Source organism: Ctenopharyngodon idella, chromosome 2 (assembly GCF_019924925.1).
Source record: "Ctenopharyngodon idella isolate HZGC_01 chromosome 2, HZGC01, whole genome shotgun sequence".
Lineage (NCBI taxonomy): Eukaryota > Metazoa > Chordata > Actinopteri > Cypriniformes > Xenocyprididae > Ctenopharyngodon > Ctenopharyngodon idella.
In genome coordinates this window covers 21,865,965-21,880,298 of record NC_067221.1, presented here as the reverse complement: position 1 = coordinate 21,880,298, position 14,334 = coordinate 21,865,965, and the positions used below count along the sequence as shown (strand labels likewise).

At 37.7% G+C, this 14,334-nt stretch overlaps 1 protein-coding gene and 1 long non-coding RNA gene across 2 annotated transcripts; one reads left to right on the top strand and one right to left on the bottom strand.

The window, feature by feature from the left end:
- The first annotated feature begins 114 nt into the window (after positions 1 to 114).
- LOC127522538 (uncharacterized) lies at positions 115 to 3,816 on the top strand. The gene is made up of 4 exons (XR_007932625.1): positions 115 to 669; positions 929 to 1,012; positions 1,365 to 1,453; positions 3,240 to 3,816. It is a non-coding gene; the product is annotated as an uncharacterized LOC127522538 (long non-coding RNA).
- On the bottom strand, positions 3,369 to 13,030 carry wu:fc46h12 (uncharacterized protein LOC568958 homolog). Its single transcript, XM_051912616.1, has 6 exons — positions 10,045 to 13,030; positions 8,679 to 8,805; positions 6,940 to 7,048; positions 6,591 to 6,707; positions 4,085 to 4,163; positions 3,369 to 3,960 (listed from the first exon to the last, which is right to left on the bottom strand). The coding sequence occupies exons 2-6, from the start codon at positions 8,774 to 8,776 to the stop codon at positions 3,869 to 3,871; spliced, it is 495 nt and encodes a 164-aa protein (XP_051768576.1). The 5' UTR covers positions 8,777 to 8,805; positions 10,045 to 13,030; the 3' UTR covers positions 3,369 to 3,868.
- Between the last annotated feature and the right edge of the window lie 1,304 nt (positions 13,031 to 14,334).

Below are 14,334 nucleotides of genomic sequence, written 5' to 3'. Positions count from 1 at the left end.
GAAGGGTCATGTGACACTGAAGGTTGGAGTAATGATGCTAAAAAAAATTCAGCTTTGCATCACAGGAATACTTTATATAAAAACAGTTCTTTTAATTTGTAATAATATTTTACATTATTACTATTTTTACTATATTTTTCATAAAATAAATTCAACCTTGGTGAGCATAAGAAACTTCTTTCAAAAACATTAAAAAGTCTTAATTATCCCAAATTTTGACCGGTAGTGTAGACTTTTTTTTTTTTTTCACAGAACTTCTTTCCTTTGGAATTACAATCGCAGGTCTTGTTTAATTTCAGTACTTACATATATGATTGTTATGTGGCAGCAACATAGAAAGAAACAATAAAATCCTACATTCATGAAATGCTTTGGCCCATGATGAGTTGAAGGTGTCAGGTAAAGAAAAGAGAGAATAACTTCCGTCTACAGCCCATTGTGTTTGTATTGCCAAAACTGGGGTGTGTGCAGTCTCTCTATTCATGGAAACCCATGAGACAGACAATTCTATCAACGCCCTCATACAGCCTATAAACCTGAAGAGTCACTGAACGTTTATCCATACACATTTTTCCAAAAGGATCATTTGCAGAACCAAGGAGAAAATGTTCCACTTCATCCTGTTTGTTGGATTTCTGTGTTTTTCTGTGGGAGAATCGAGCACTACTGGTGAGTCACTCTTACTGCTACTCAAAGTGACAAAAATACTGGAGAATTACTCAAAAACATCATTCAGGTCAAGGCTGAACATTTTGCTGGCAAAGTCTTTACCCTTTCAAGAGGCTTTACTGTTTATGAAATAATGTTTTTTTTTTTTTGTGATAAAAATGAAACATTGACCTTTTAATTTACCTCATTTACATATTGACTCAAAACCTGGTTTATATTTGGTTAATGTTGGTTATTGTGTGGTTAATGAAACTCACAGGTGCTCCTTCGACCACGGAATTGACAGCAGAAACAACATCAGCAAGCTGGATAATGACTTCTGCGCCATCAACACAGCAGCCTGGTACAATGTCATATTTTGCTAGTTGGTATAACATAACAAATCAATTTTAATCAGGCTTCCACATAAACTTTAAAGGGATAGTTCAACCAAAAATGAAATTTTTGTCATTTACTCACCCTCAAGTTGTTGCAGTCCTGTATAACTTGTTTTCTTCTGTGGAACACAAAAGAAATTAAGAAAAATGATTGACTGTTTTTGTCATACAATGAAGCCAATGCGGTCCAAAACAGTAGACCCCACTGACTTTGAAACAAGTCATACAGCATGAGGGTAAATTATGATAGAACTGCTGCTTTATTGCAATTTAGAGATGTTACATTTTTAATATAACTCAGTGTCAATTTTCTCATAGGCCCAATAATTACTGGCTTGAGGATAGCTGTCAAATCTTTGGTTGATCTGTCCACTAGTTCATCTGAGATGGAGCTCCTTGTGCGTCAGGTAATTTTAGTCTTTAGTTTTTTCACCTTCACAAAAGTATATCCTATACAGCATATAAAGTATATACAGTGGCCCAAATTAGCCTATTTTTACGCATAAAGTCGGCAGTTGCGATACTTTTTGTCGCTATTGTGATGTATATCCTATTGAAACGGCTTCTCGAACAAGAATAAATGTAGTGTATTTGATTTTGTCTTTGGGGAATTGATTGGATGGTTGTCATTTGCTATTGGTCGATCTTCTGTGGGTGATAGGCTAGGTTGTCTCGCCCCCCTAAAAGAGGAAGTTATTTTGATTAAAGATTGAGGACACATGAATTTAAAAATAAATCATTAAAAAAATGATGTGCACGGATAAATAATTTTTAATAAATATTGCAATATTCCATAAAACATGAAGTGTCAATTTGGATTTTATAGTGACTTTAAAGGTGAGGTCACATTAGCGAAAATTGACAGGTAAAAAAGTATCACAGAAGTCACTTTCAAAACAGCTTTTTGTTGGTCAACTCTGTGTTTTTTCCGTGTGGCCAACTTGATTCAGATGCAAAAATCTACATGGGGAAATCTTTCACCCTTAATCGAAATACCCAATCGCACAAATTTCTATTGAAATGACTTGATTTTGACCCTGACAATTTGCAAAAATGGTAAATGTGACTTCACTTTAAGTTAGCCTACATCTAAAATGTATAACATACAGTGGCATTTATTTTAAAGAATGATAGCACATTTTAAAATAAAACATTTGACAAAAAGACATTAATTAGGCACCTCTGCTGGACATCTTGAAAAGAACTGATTTTATACATCTGCAAAATATCACCAATACACCAGTTATCAAAAGTTACTTTTGAATGGTTCATTATAATATTTCTTATTCGTTTTACTGTAGGTTATAACTTTTCATTGTTTTAAATGTTTGCACTGCTATGAATAGGCTTTGTAAACATCAAAATAAATAAAGTTTTAAAATGCCAGGCTGTTATTGAAAATAAGAACTAGGGATGCACCGATACCATTTTTTAAGGACCGAGTACAAGTACCGATATTTTTTTTCTGGTACTCGCCGATACCGATTTTTTTTTTTTGGTGATGTTGCCGTTTTCCAAGCACAGTGAGACAGCTTCTTTATTATTACTCTAATGTCACAAACTTAAAGAACACAAATTTCACAGTGTCCAATAACCTTCAAAGGGCATAATTACCTATATATAATTGTTATATAAAAAGAAATTTACAAACAAATTACAAACAATACAACAAATACTATAGAGATACAAATTAAATAAACTTGTTTTTCAAATACAGTAGGTTTATATACCATGTATACATTTATTTAACATCTTTTATTTCTTTATTAACTGTCTGGGAGAACTGGGATCGCGCTCGCGCGAGAGAGAGCGCTTCTGGTCTGTCATTCAGCGCGATTCCGCCTATCCCGCCTTCACAAATCGATGACGAATTGTGATTGAAAGCATGCAGTTCGCAATGTGTGGGTTGTCATCATTAATTTTGAAGTATTTCCACACCCCTGCCCTGAGGCTGACATTGTTTCTGCTGCTGCCGTCGGTGTCTTTGTGCACGAAAATTCTGCCAGTTGCATCACGTGAGGTATTGGTCTTTGGTATCTTTTTGGTCTTTGGTATTTTTATGAGTACGAGTACAAGTACATGAGCTTGGTATCGGGCCAATACCGGTATCGGTGCATCCCTATTAAGAACCTGACTTGCCTGGGTAAATAAAGGGTAAATGAAGTGAAAATAAAATGCTCTCTGTCATTTCAGATCGAAACTTTCATTCCTTCTCAATACAGAGCAACGACTTCCATCACAGTGAGAAAAATCGAGAGAGGCTCCAGAATTTGAACAATGAATACATTTGGACAATGCATTTCTCAGATACTATCATATTAGTAACGAGATTTTTCTTTTATTCATTTTCGTTTTTTTTTTTTTTTTTTTTACATTGTTGTGGGTGGTAACTTGTGGGTTGCTAGGTGGTTGTTTACTGGCCAAATCAAAAGCCAACCTGCAAGTCTCTTATAAACCTGCCTCCTATACTGAAAGCATGGTTTTGGATATTTTAGTGGAGAGACACGTTTCCTGAACCCGATGCACCTTATGATCATGTTGTAAATTATCAAGTAAAATTACAATGACAATGGAAAAAAATCAAACAAAACAATGCTTTAAAAACAAACCTGTTTTTATGGTTTATTTGCCTTTAAAACAATAATGCATTTTGCTTTCAAACATTGTAATCTTGTCAAGCATTAGTAACAGTGAATAGCTATATAACTGTATGTGAGATTGCAAAAATACTAAAAGCTACACTTAGAGAATAAAGAGCAATTCATAAATGTTTCGTGGTCTTTGTCAGTGTATTAAATCATATCAAAGACCAACAGATCTCATCAGTAGATGGTGCAGTTGGCAGTCGAGTACTCCAGACAAATCCATTCATTTGTGTACTCCTTATAGCCCTCAGCATCCACCAGCCCGCTGCCTGCAAATGCACACAAAAGAGGACGCAATGGTTTCTCTGCATGACTGGACAAGAAAAAGCAATATTTTATCAAAGCCATCATAGCATGTAGCACAGTCACATGGCAGATGTGAAACATTCTCACCCTCAACGAGATTGTAGAGGGTGCAGTAGGTTGTGCCGTTGTCTTCCAGCTTGGCCCATGCTTTTGAGATGGAATATCCCTGTGGCAGTGGCAAAAAGGAGAAAAAAGAAGCCAAAAGTATGAAAATCCTTGAAAAGGAATAGTTACTTTGTGCTTCAACAGTTTTCAAAAGAGATAACAGTGGTAACATCAACATTTTAGGTAATGTAGAATACAGATTCAGTAGGGGAGCATGGGGTGAGATGAACATGTGGGTAAGTTGACACACACCTTTTATCTAGGTAACTATTTTTGTCATAAGTAGGAAGTATCCATTTCTAGCTAATTGTGAGAAAGAGATTCACAAATTTTGTGTAAAAACAACATTCAAATGTTTGTGGGTTTTTTTTTTTTTTTTTTAAACCATCCAAAGCCTTTGTTTAAAAAAGTCTGGGAACAGTAAGTGTGTAACTTTTTCTTTTTAATGAAATTATAACACATTTCCCTGATGTAGTAACAATAAAATTATACACTTCATTTGGGATTTTAGGTCATTTAGCTCTTTTTTTTAGATCTTATTTAGGCCTATGTGTAAATGTCTATAATTTTCACCATTATTTGTATAGGCAATTATGCAAACTTCTGCTTTCACACCATGTTGTAATTACCATAATTAAGAGATGACAACACGTCCTCGTAATTACGGCAACACTATCAACGGCAATATGATTCTGAGATCTATAAGGACGTGAATGCTTTTTATAAGTCAGAATCTTGTAATTACCGTAACTAGTTTGACCTACAACAGGCTACAACCTGTACCACATGACCCCTGTGCAAGAGAAACAAATAAGTCTGAATCCGAGGATGTGAACAGCTCCAAGTACAGCGTCATGTGTTGTCGTCTCTTATTTAATTAAGGTAATTATGGCATACTGGCTAAATTGTAACGATATTTCACAATATTACGTTTTTTACTGTATTTTGATCAAATAAATGCGCAAAACGCTCTACGTAAAAGTTATGAATCTGTGTTTTTTGCTGGTAATTTGAGATTTAATACAGCAACAACTAGACAAATGTCTTTGTGCCAAAGCAAATTTGTTGTGGCACAAAATAATATGAATGTTGGTGTGTAGGCTATAAATACACATGATTTGATTATCACAATATTAGTCCTGAAGTATGTGAACCACTTGCAGAATCTGTGAAAATGTGCAAAATTTTAACAAAATAAGAGAGATCATACAAAATGCATGTTACTTTTTATTTAGTACTGTCCTGAGTAAGATATTTTACATAAAAGATGTTTACATATAATCCATAAGACAAAAAAATAGCTGAATTTATTAAAATGACCCAGTTCAAAAGTTTGTGACCCATTGATTCTTAATACTGTGTGTGGTTACCTGGATGATCTACGACTGTTTTTTTGTTTTGTGATGGTTGTTCATGAGTCCCTTGTTTATTCTGAGCAGTTAAACTGAGCTCTGTTCTTCAGAAAAAATCTCCAGGTCCCAAAAATTCTTCAGTTTTCCACCATGTTTTGCTTATTTGAACCCTTTACAACAGTGACTGAATGATTTTGAGATCCATCTTTTCACATGGAGGACAACTGAGGGACTCAAACACAACTATTAAAAAAGGTTCAAACATTCACTGATGCTTCAGAAGGAAACACGATGCATTAAGAGTCGGGGGGTGAAAACTTTTGAACAGGATGAAGAAGTCCAAATTTTTCTTATTTCGCTTGAATATCATTTTTTTTTTTCATTTAATACTGCCCTTCGGAAGCAACAGAAAATACTTGCATGTTTCCCGGAAGACAAATTAAATACAATTTACCTTGATCTTCAAATTCCAAAAGTTTTCACCCCCCGTCTATTAATGCATCATGTTTTTTTTCTTGAGCATCTTGTTTGAACCTTTTTTAAAAGTTGTGTTTGAGTCCCTCAGTTGTCCTCAAGTGTGAAAAGACGGATCTCAAAATCATTCAGTCACTGCTGTAAAGGGTTCAAATATGCAAAAAATGCTGGAAATCTGAAGAATCTGCAGGACCTGGAGATTTTTTCTGAAGAACAGAGCTCAGTTTAACTGCTCAGAACAAACAAGGGACTCATGAACAACCATCACACAACAAAAAAACAGTCGTAGATCATCCAGGTAACCACACACAGTATTAAGAATCAATGGTTCACATACTTATGAATGGGGTTATTTTAATAAATACAGCTATTTTTTTTTTTTTGTCTTGTGGATTATATGTAAACATCTTTTATGTAAAATATCTTACTCAGGACAGTACTAAATAAAAAATAACATGCATTTTGTATTATCTCCCTTTTTTCACAGATTCTGCAAGTAGTTCTCATACTTTTTCTTGCAACTGTACAGGGAATGTTGAGTTCTTGCGTGACAAGACAAGTCCAGCAATACACATTTCTTGAAACAAAATTTGCTATTAACTCCACTATCTCCCACTTGTTCTTGATATTATGAAAAGAATATTGGCAGCATAGCATTTTACCGTCACTCTACAGACAGATTCTTCGGTTGCCACAAGGTGAAAGCTCAGGTCCTGCTTGCTGGTCCACTGTCTGGAGGTATGTTTAGCTACGATGTGGAAAGGTGTGGCTGAAACCAGCTGAAGAAGTCAACAGTTCAACAGACAACAGATTTTTATATATTTCTAGGGAAATATACTGTTGCTATACTCACCGGATCATTACAATAAATGGGAAAAAGATAAAAAACAATTTCATGTGTTTAACGTGCCTTAAACTTTTGCATGGTACTCTAACTGTACATGCCAATACAAGTTTAATACTTAGGACTAAAGGTACAGTAGCAAACAGCAGAATCTTAGATGCTCTTACCTCATACAGGCATCTCTGTCCAACAGTCATACATCCAGACATGCCCCTCCAGGCCTTGATTTGGTTCACCAGACTCACAAAAACGTCCTGGCATGGGATCCCAAAGAGCCTGACAATGCAATGCCATGTGATTATAGGTGGCGTGAATTTGTAAATTAGATTGTGGATCTGGTGCGTGACAGACTTCAGACCACTGACATCCTTAGACTTGCATCAAGCATATCAAATGATCTTTATGAAAGTGTACAGTATGTGGAGGGTCAGTCATTGTAAATAATTTGCATGGTGGATGATACAGATAAAAGATCAAAGCCTTGCCTCGTGATGCTAGTCATAAGTTTACGATTTGTCTTGGTTTTTATGCTGCTAAGTCATCATAAGATTGTTGATTTGTCTTAGTAAAAGTGTACTTTTTTTTTTTTTTTTGAGTTTTTTGAGTTTTTACGCTGGAACTAACATCACTTTTTAATCCACTTTTCATAAAAGCACAACTTTTGAAAGAGAGATAACTATTATATACAATTATATATGATGTGAATCACAGGCCTAAAACTGAAAGTTACATAAGAAAGGACAAAATATCCAGTGATATTTTAGTATTATTTATATAATATTTATAAAATATACAGTGATATTTTAGTATTATTTATATAAATTATATCTATTAATATTTTGAATTAGCTTTTATTTTTATATTTTCAGTTTTCTTTTTAGTTTAAGTTTTAGTAATTTTGATTATTATTATTTTTTTTTTTTTGTTTACCCATTATTTTAAGGTGTCCTCGTTACAGTGTAAATATTCAATTAAGTACTGAGAAATATTAATTATACAATTAAGTATTGAGTAATATTAAATAATAACATGTACTTAGTACTATATTAGCATTATAAATGTGGTTTGATTTAGGGTTAGTTGTAATTCCGCATAATTAGTGTTATTACTATAATAAGTATGTAACGTCACATGTAACAAGGACACTGAAATAGTGTTATGATTTTTAAAAAATATTTCTATATACCTTGAAATTATTTAGTTTTTAAGGCATTTAAGTACTTCATCTTAAACTTATATTTTCATCTAATATTTATATTTTATTTTATTCCAACTTACTTATTTCAATAACCAAAATAATTATTTTTAGTTAACAAAACCTATTGTGACGGTATTGCATTATATGTATTAATTTATACTGATGTTACGCGTTATAGGCCTGTTTATACCAATAACCACACATACAAATCTTAAGGCCTGTTCATACCAAGGACGATAACTATAACGATAAAGATATAGTTCTAAAAATCGTTCTAAATATAAAATAATAGCAGAGTCCACACTACAACTATAATGATAATGGAACAGAGAAACGATATCGTTGGAATCACTTTCAGAGCGATATTTTCCAGCTGATGAACAATAGAAATATTAAGAGTCAATCAGAATTCACCTGACTTGAAAGATCTCGAGCATTTAAAGTGACAGACAACAAAACTGCAGCACACAAGTAAAATAAACAGAACGATATTGTCCGCCAGTGTGGACGCTAATATAGTCATCATTTTAGTTATCTTTATAGTTATCACTCTTGGTGTGAACAGGGCCTTAACCATGTGACTGACAAGGAGTGACCCACTTTATTACACCTCTATGAGTGCAAACACACTGACAGCAGCTGAAACAATCTTTCCAATATATGTGCACAAAAAAAGATCTAAAATTATCCAGTCAAACGTCATCTTACCATATGACTCTGCACTGAGCGTGGAGCGGTTCTCCAGTTGCCATCAGGCTGAACCCTAGTGTCAGGGTGAGAGTCAGGAGCAACGTTCTTGTTTGCATGGTGAAGATCTCTTAGAGGTCTGTGCGTCCTGTCAGTGAACATACAGACATATGCTTGAGTTTTATAGTGGAGTCTGATCAGAGCTGTCATGTGGGGTCAGATGGGAAGTGGAGCCACAGCATTGATTAGCAAAGGCCACATCACGTGAGCTCCAGAAATGGAAGTGTTTGGCCATTAAATATGTGCCCTTTCTGTCTAATTAGAGATGCTTGGATAAATGTGTTAATTTTGTAAGTCAGCTGATCAGTGTTTGACACAGATTTGTGTTCTGTTTGAGTGTGTATAAAGGCTGTTTAGTAATATATGTGAATGATATGCCTTTTATTTATGCTGTACACACAAAGACAGCCTTTCATATCTATGAATACAACTATTTGAAACAGTCAAATAGATATTCATAGTAATTTCAAAAAGATTCACAAGTTTGGTGAAGACTTGACAGATATTTGACAACTGATGTCAAATATGAGCTGTAAATGTATTCAGTGTGTATAGTTCAAAAGTTTGTGGTCAGTAAGATAAAAAAAAAAAAAAGGAAATTAATACTTTTATTCAGAAAGGATGCATAAATTGATATAAAATGACGGTAAAGACATTTATAATGTTACAAAAGATTTCTATTTTCTGTTCTTCTGTTCTTTTTAACTTTCTGTTCAACAAAGAATCCTGAAAAAAAATTATCACGGTATCCACAAACATATTAAGTAGCACAAGTGATTTCAACATTGATAATAATAAGAAATATTCCTTGAGCAAAAAAATCATTCAGCATATTTGAAGGCTCATACTGAAGACTGGAGTAAAGATGCTGAAAATTCAGCTCTATCACAGGAATAAATTACATTATTAAATACATTAAATTGAAAATAGTTTTGTTTAATAACTAATAATATCTCACAATATTACTGTCAAATAAATGCAGCCTTGGTGAGCATAAGAGACAAACATTAAACAATCTTACCAACCCCAAACTTGTGAACGGCAGTCTATGAATATAAATGTATAGGCCTATGCAGATTTTACATAAGTTACATAGAAGATATATTTTTACAAAGGTACATTGTTGATAACAGCAGTAATGTAGCATGAGGCAGCAGACTCTGCATGCATCCAATGCTTGTGCGAATGCAGTAAGTGATGTCTCTTTTACGGCACTACTATATTCCTGTTTTTACGCTAGAGGCAGTATTTTGCCAGTTAGGAATGCATGCTTGGTTTTAATGTTATTTTAAGGTGGTGTAGAATTAAGTGAATGGCAAAACTCAACATTTTGTTTGAGTACCCCCTCTGTCACCTCCAGGGGTATGCATACCCCAGGTTGGGAACCACCGCCATAGTGCATCCTTCCACATGCCATCTCTTCCACAGGTATATGATGCACACACACCCGTCCATCCACCCGATCTAAAAGAAAACATTAATTAATCAGACCAGGTGACCTTCTTCCATTGCTCTATGGTTCAGTTCTGATGCTCATGTGCCCGTTGTAGGTGCTTTCAGTGGTGGACAGGGGTCATCATTGGCACTCTAGTCTGTGCATACGTGGCAAACTGGGATGTACTGTGTGTTCTGACACCTTTCTATCATGGGCAGCATTGCGTTTTAAGAAATCTGTGCTACAGTAGCTCTTCTGTGTGATCAGACCAGACGGCCACTTCAACAGATTTGGACTATTTTAGCAGAATTTTGGTGAGTTTTGATTTTCTATTTGAGTTTATATTGCTTTTGTCTGTAACACTCTGTGTCTCTCGGTGTAATCCGGTGGCTGGTGTTTTTCCGCGCCAATAAGTTAATGGTCTCCCGTTGACTTAATCATCTATTCAGATGTTCTTAGTGTTTTTCCTCGAATTTATGTTATACTCTGTGCCCCCCGGTTCAATCCGTTGGCCATTTTAGATTTGTTTTCTCTTTTTTGTGAGATACTTGTTAGCATTACCTGTCGGTTCACCCGAGGGAATCGTATAATTTTGTATTATTTTTCCTGCCTGTCTTCGTTACTTCATTACCATCATCCCGCTTAACTTTAAACCTTACGGTGCTAGCCAAGCCTATCATTAGCGAGTAACTATGGCTCACAGTTCGATTGCCAGTGGTTTTCCACTGACTTGTAAGTTGTGCCCTAATAATCTTTTCCCGGACGACGGTCATGACATCTGCCCGTCGTGTTTGGGTGTTCAACATCTGAGAGAGGCTCTCACGGATCCATGTCTGCACTGCAGCCTTTTATCTTTGTCGGAATGACACGCAACGACAACTCCGTCTTGCTGAGTTACACCCTAATTCAATGTCTGCGGCAGCCAGTGCTCCCCTTCAATCTAAGAAGAGGGCCACATTGCAAAGTGAAGAACATTCGCGTGTTGAGGAAAATTCACTTTCTAAGACGTTTTCTGTGCTTTCTTCAGAGATGGCGGAGCTGAAATGCCTGCTTCACTCGCTTTAGCCTGTCACATCTGCTACACCTGTGAAGATGACACAGGAGGATGAGAATGTTCAGAATCAGGGAGCTGGGGAAGAGTCTCTTGATTCCTCTTGTTTTTCACATCACTCTGATATGGATGTGCCTTCTACGAGTGCTTCAGATTCTTTTTTTGCGATCATGGGGATGCTGTAGATGTTGTTGCAAAACCATCACCTCAGGATGTTTTCACTGGTTATCCAGTAGCAGAGATGTCTAGTGGGGGATAAGTTCAGTCGTCTGGACAGGCCCAGTCCTCCTCCAATGATACTTTGGCTGTACTTCGAATGGCAATTGCTCATCTCAGACTTGATGAGTAACCTGTCCGATCTGCCCAAACAAATGTTTTTTTTTTTTTTTTTTTTTTTTTTTTTCTTCAGACAGGCCACAGCTGTGGCTTCTTTTGCCATGCCACCATGTAAAGATTTTGTGTCTGAATTTTCAAATGCCCTCACTGGTTCTGATCCGCCTAAGCGGCGTTCAAAGATTGCTTGGACGCTAGCATCTATGGCTGAAGCATTGGGTTTAGTCGTGCTCTGGAAATAGAGCAGCCTTTTGCAGCTTTGGTGGTGTCTCCTGACAAGGCTCTACGAGGGAATGTGCAATGTCCCAGTGCTCAATGTGGTCATACAGATTTTCTATAGAACAGCTGGAGTACTGGAGGAACAACACAGTAGAATGGAGGCTTCATCCAGATGTAGTGCATGAGATTTGGCTATGATTTAGAAGAGCAGAGGTGGATCTTTTTGCTTCAGAGATGAACACTCACTGTTACTTATGGTTTGCAAGGACGGAAGTGTCCAGTCCCTTGGGCCAGGATGCACTCTTAAGAATGGCCGAACTGCCTACTATATGCGTTTCCCACCTATCCCTCTGTTATGGGAGATGTTACACAGTGCTACTCGTGGCACCACGATGGCCAGCCAGACCATGGTTTCTTTTGTTGCTGAGACTTCTGACAGGCAATCCATGGAAGCTTCAGGAAGGACCTCCTCTCCCAGATGGAGGCCAGCATCTGGCACCTGGAGCTTTGGGTCTGGCCATTGGGTCAAATCCTTCTCTGGGGCATTGTGACCCTGCGGTTATGAAGGGTGCATGCCGTCTGAACCCTTACTTTCCTGTGTGGGATTTGCCACTCCTGCTTGCATTCCTTTGCTCATCCCAGTTGAAGATCTTGCAAAGCATTGACATTAAATGGATGTCCTTGAAGACTGCTTTTTTGTTGGCTATTTCTTCTGTGAAATGAGTCAGTGAGTCGCACACACTGTCTGTTAGTGAATTGTGCTTGCGTTAGTTGCCAGATGACTCCAGGGTGGTCCTTCGACCCAATCCTTGTTTTCTTCAAAAGCCCTTCTTCCTCAGTTCATAAACCAGCACAATGAACTGGCCTCTTTTCAGACTTCTTCAGGGTCTGACTCAAGTGCCCAACTTCTGTGTCCTGTTTATGCCTTGAAGTGTTATGTGAACTCTACTGCTCAATTTAGACAGTCAGACCAGTTATTTGTCTGCAATGGTAGTGTGAAGAAAGGTGCACCAGTGTCAAAGCAGAGGTTGTCAAACTGGATAGTGGAGGCCATTAAGCTGGCTTGCAAGGCAGCAGGGAGACCATTGCCCTGGGGACTAACCTGCCATTCCACTAGGGCCATCTCATCTTCATGGGCTGTTTTTAGAGGAGTTTCCTTGGCAGATATCTGCACTGCCGCTACCTGGGCTTCTCCATGTACGTTTGCCCGGTTTTATAAGGTCAATGTTGCTGCTCATCATGCCGTTAGTTCTGGGGTTCTTCAGGAGTGGCCTTAATCTTCATCAGGTGGGTGGCATTCCTCATGACTATGTTAGTGTGTGTCATCCATAGTGTTTACACTACCTGTGGCAGTCATTAGGAATGAAACAGAATGCTAGTTATGCATGTAACTGTGGTTCCCTTTTGAGGGAACTTGCGCTGCGTCAATGTCGCTTTGGGAACGCCTCTGTGTGATTGTGTTTGAAGCACTTGTGTCAACTAGTCCAATGGCGGAACGTCACAGGTGGGTGAAGTCACGACCAGGAAAGCATAAAAGCACATCCGGAATGACTTGCGTTAGCTTCTGTGCCTCAGCAAGCGTTCTGTGTGAAACTGTTTGTCTTATTTATTGTTGTCTGTCACTATATCAGTCACAAGCAAAAGATATTATGGTGAGCAAACAAACATTTAGATCAGTGGTCTCAAACTCAATTCCTGGAGGGCCACATCTCTGCACAGTTTAGCTCCATCCAGCTCAAACTCAACCCTGCTTGGAAGTTTCTAGTAATCCTGAACACCTTGATTAGCTGGATCAGGTGTGTTTGATTAGGGTTGGAGCAAAACTGTGCAGAGCTGTGGCCCTCCAGGAATTGAGTTTGAGACCACTGGTTTAAATCATAGTTTGGCATTGAGATGTCGTCCTCGCCAGTATGAAAGAGTTGGGGTTAAGGTTGAATGCCAAGAAGAGTGTGCTTTCTCCAGCACAGATAACCACTTTTCTAGGCATGGTGTGGGACTCAATGACAATGCAGGCACATCTGTCTCCTGCTTATATTGATTTAATTCTCACAGCCGTGAACAAAACATTTCAAATAGTTTCTGAGACTGTTGGGTCTGATGGCAGCTGCATCCAACATGAATCTTTTGGCCTGCTATACATGAGACCCTTGCAATGGTGGCTCAAGCCAAAGGGGGTTTTCCCTGAGGGGGAACCCACTCCACACGATCAAGGTCTTTGCACCTTGATAGTGTAGAGGAAGCCTTGGTTCTTGTCCCAAGGTCCTGTGTTAAGAGGCCATTGTCATTGCTTCATGCTCACAACAGATGCTTCCCTCATGGGCTGGGGAGGAGTCATCATCTCTCGTGTCACATAAATTGCCTGGAAATGATGGCTGTCTTCACAGCGTTGAAGCATTTCCTCCCAGGCCTGAGAGGCCATCATGTGCTTGTTCGCACAGACAATACATCAGCGGTTTCTTATATAAAGCATCATGTCCGTGCCCACTATGCAAACTGGCACCCAAGGAAAACAGCTCTCCCTGAGAGCAGTATACATTCCAGGGTACCAAAATTTAAGAGCATACATCCTGTTGAGGCAG

Coding starts and splice junctions, on each gene's coding strand:
- wu:fc46h12 (XM_051912616.1), bottom strand. CDS start 8,776: ATGCAAACAAGAACGTTGCTCCTGACTCTCACCCTGACACTAGGGTTC. Junction 6,708..6,939: donor GACAGAGATGCCTGTATGAG/GTAAGAGCATCT, acceptor TGACTTCTTCAG/CTGGTTTCAGCCACACCTTT. Junction 4,164..6,590: donor AATCTGTCTGTAGAGTGACG/GTAAAATGCTAT, acceptor CCACTGCCACAG/GGATATTCCATCTCAAAAGC.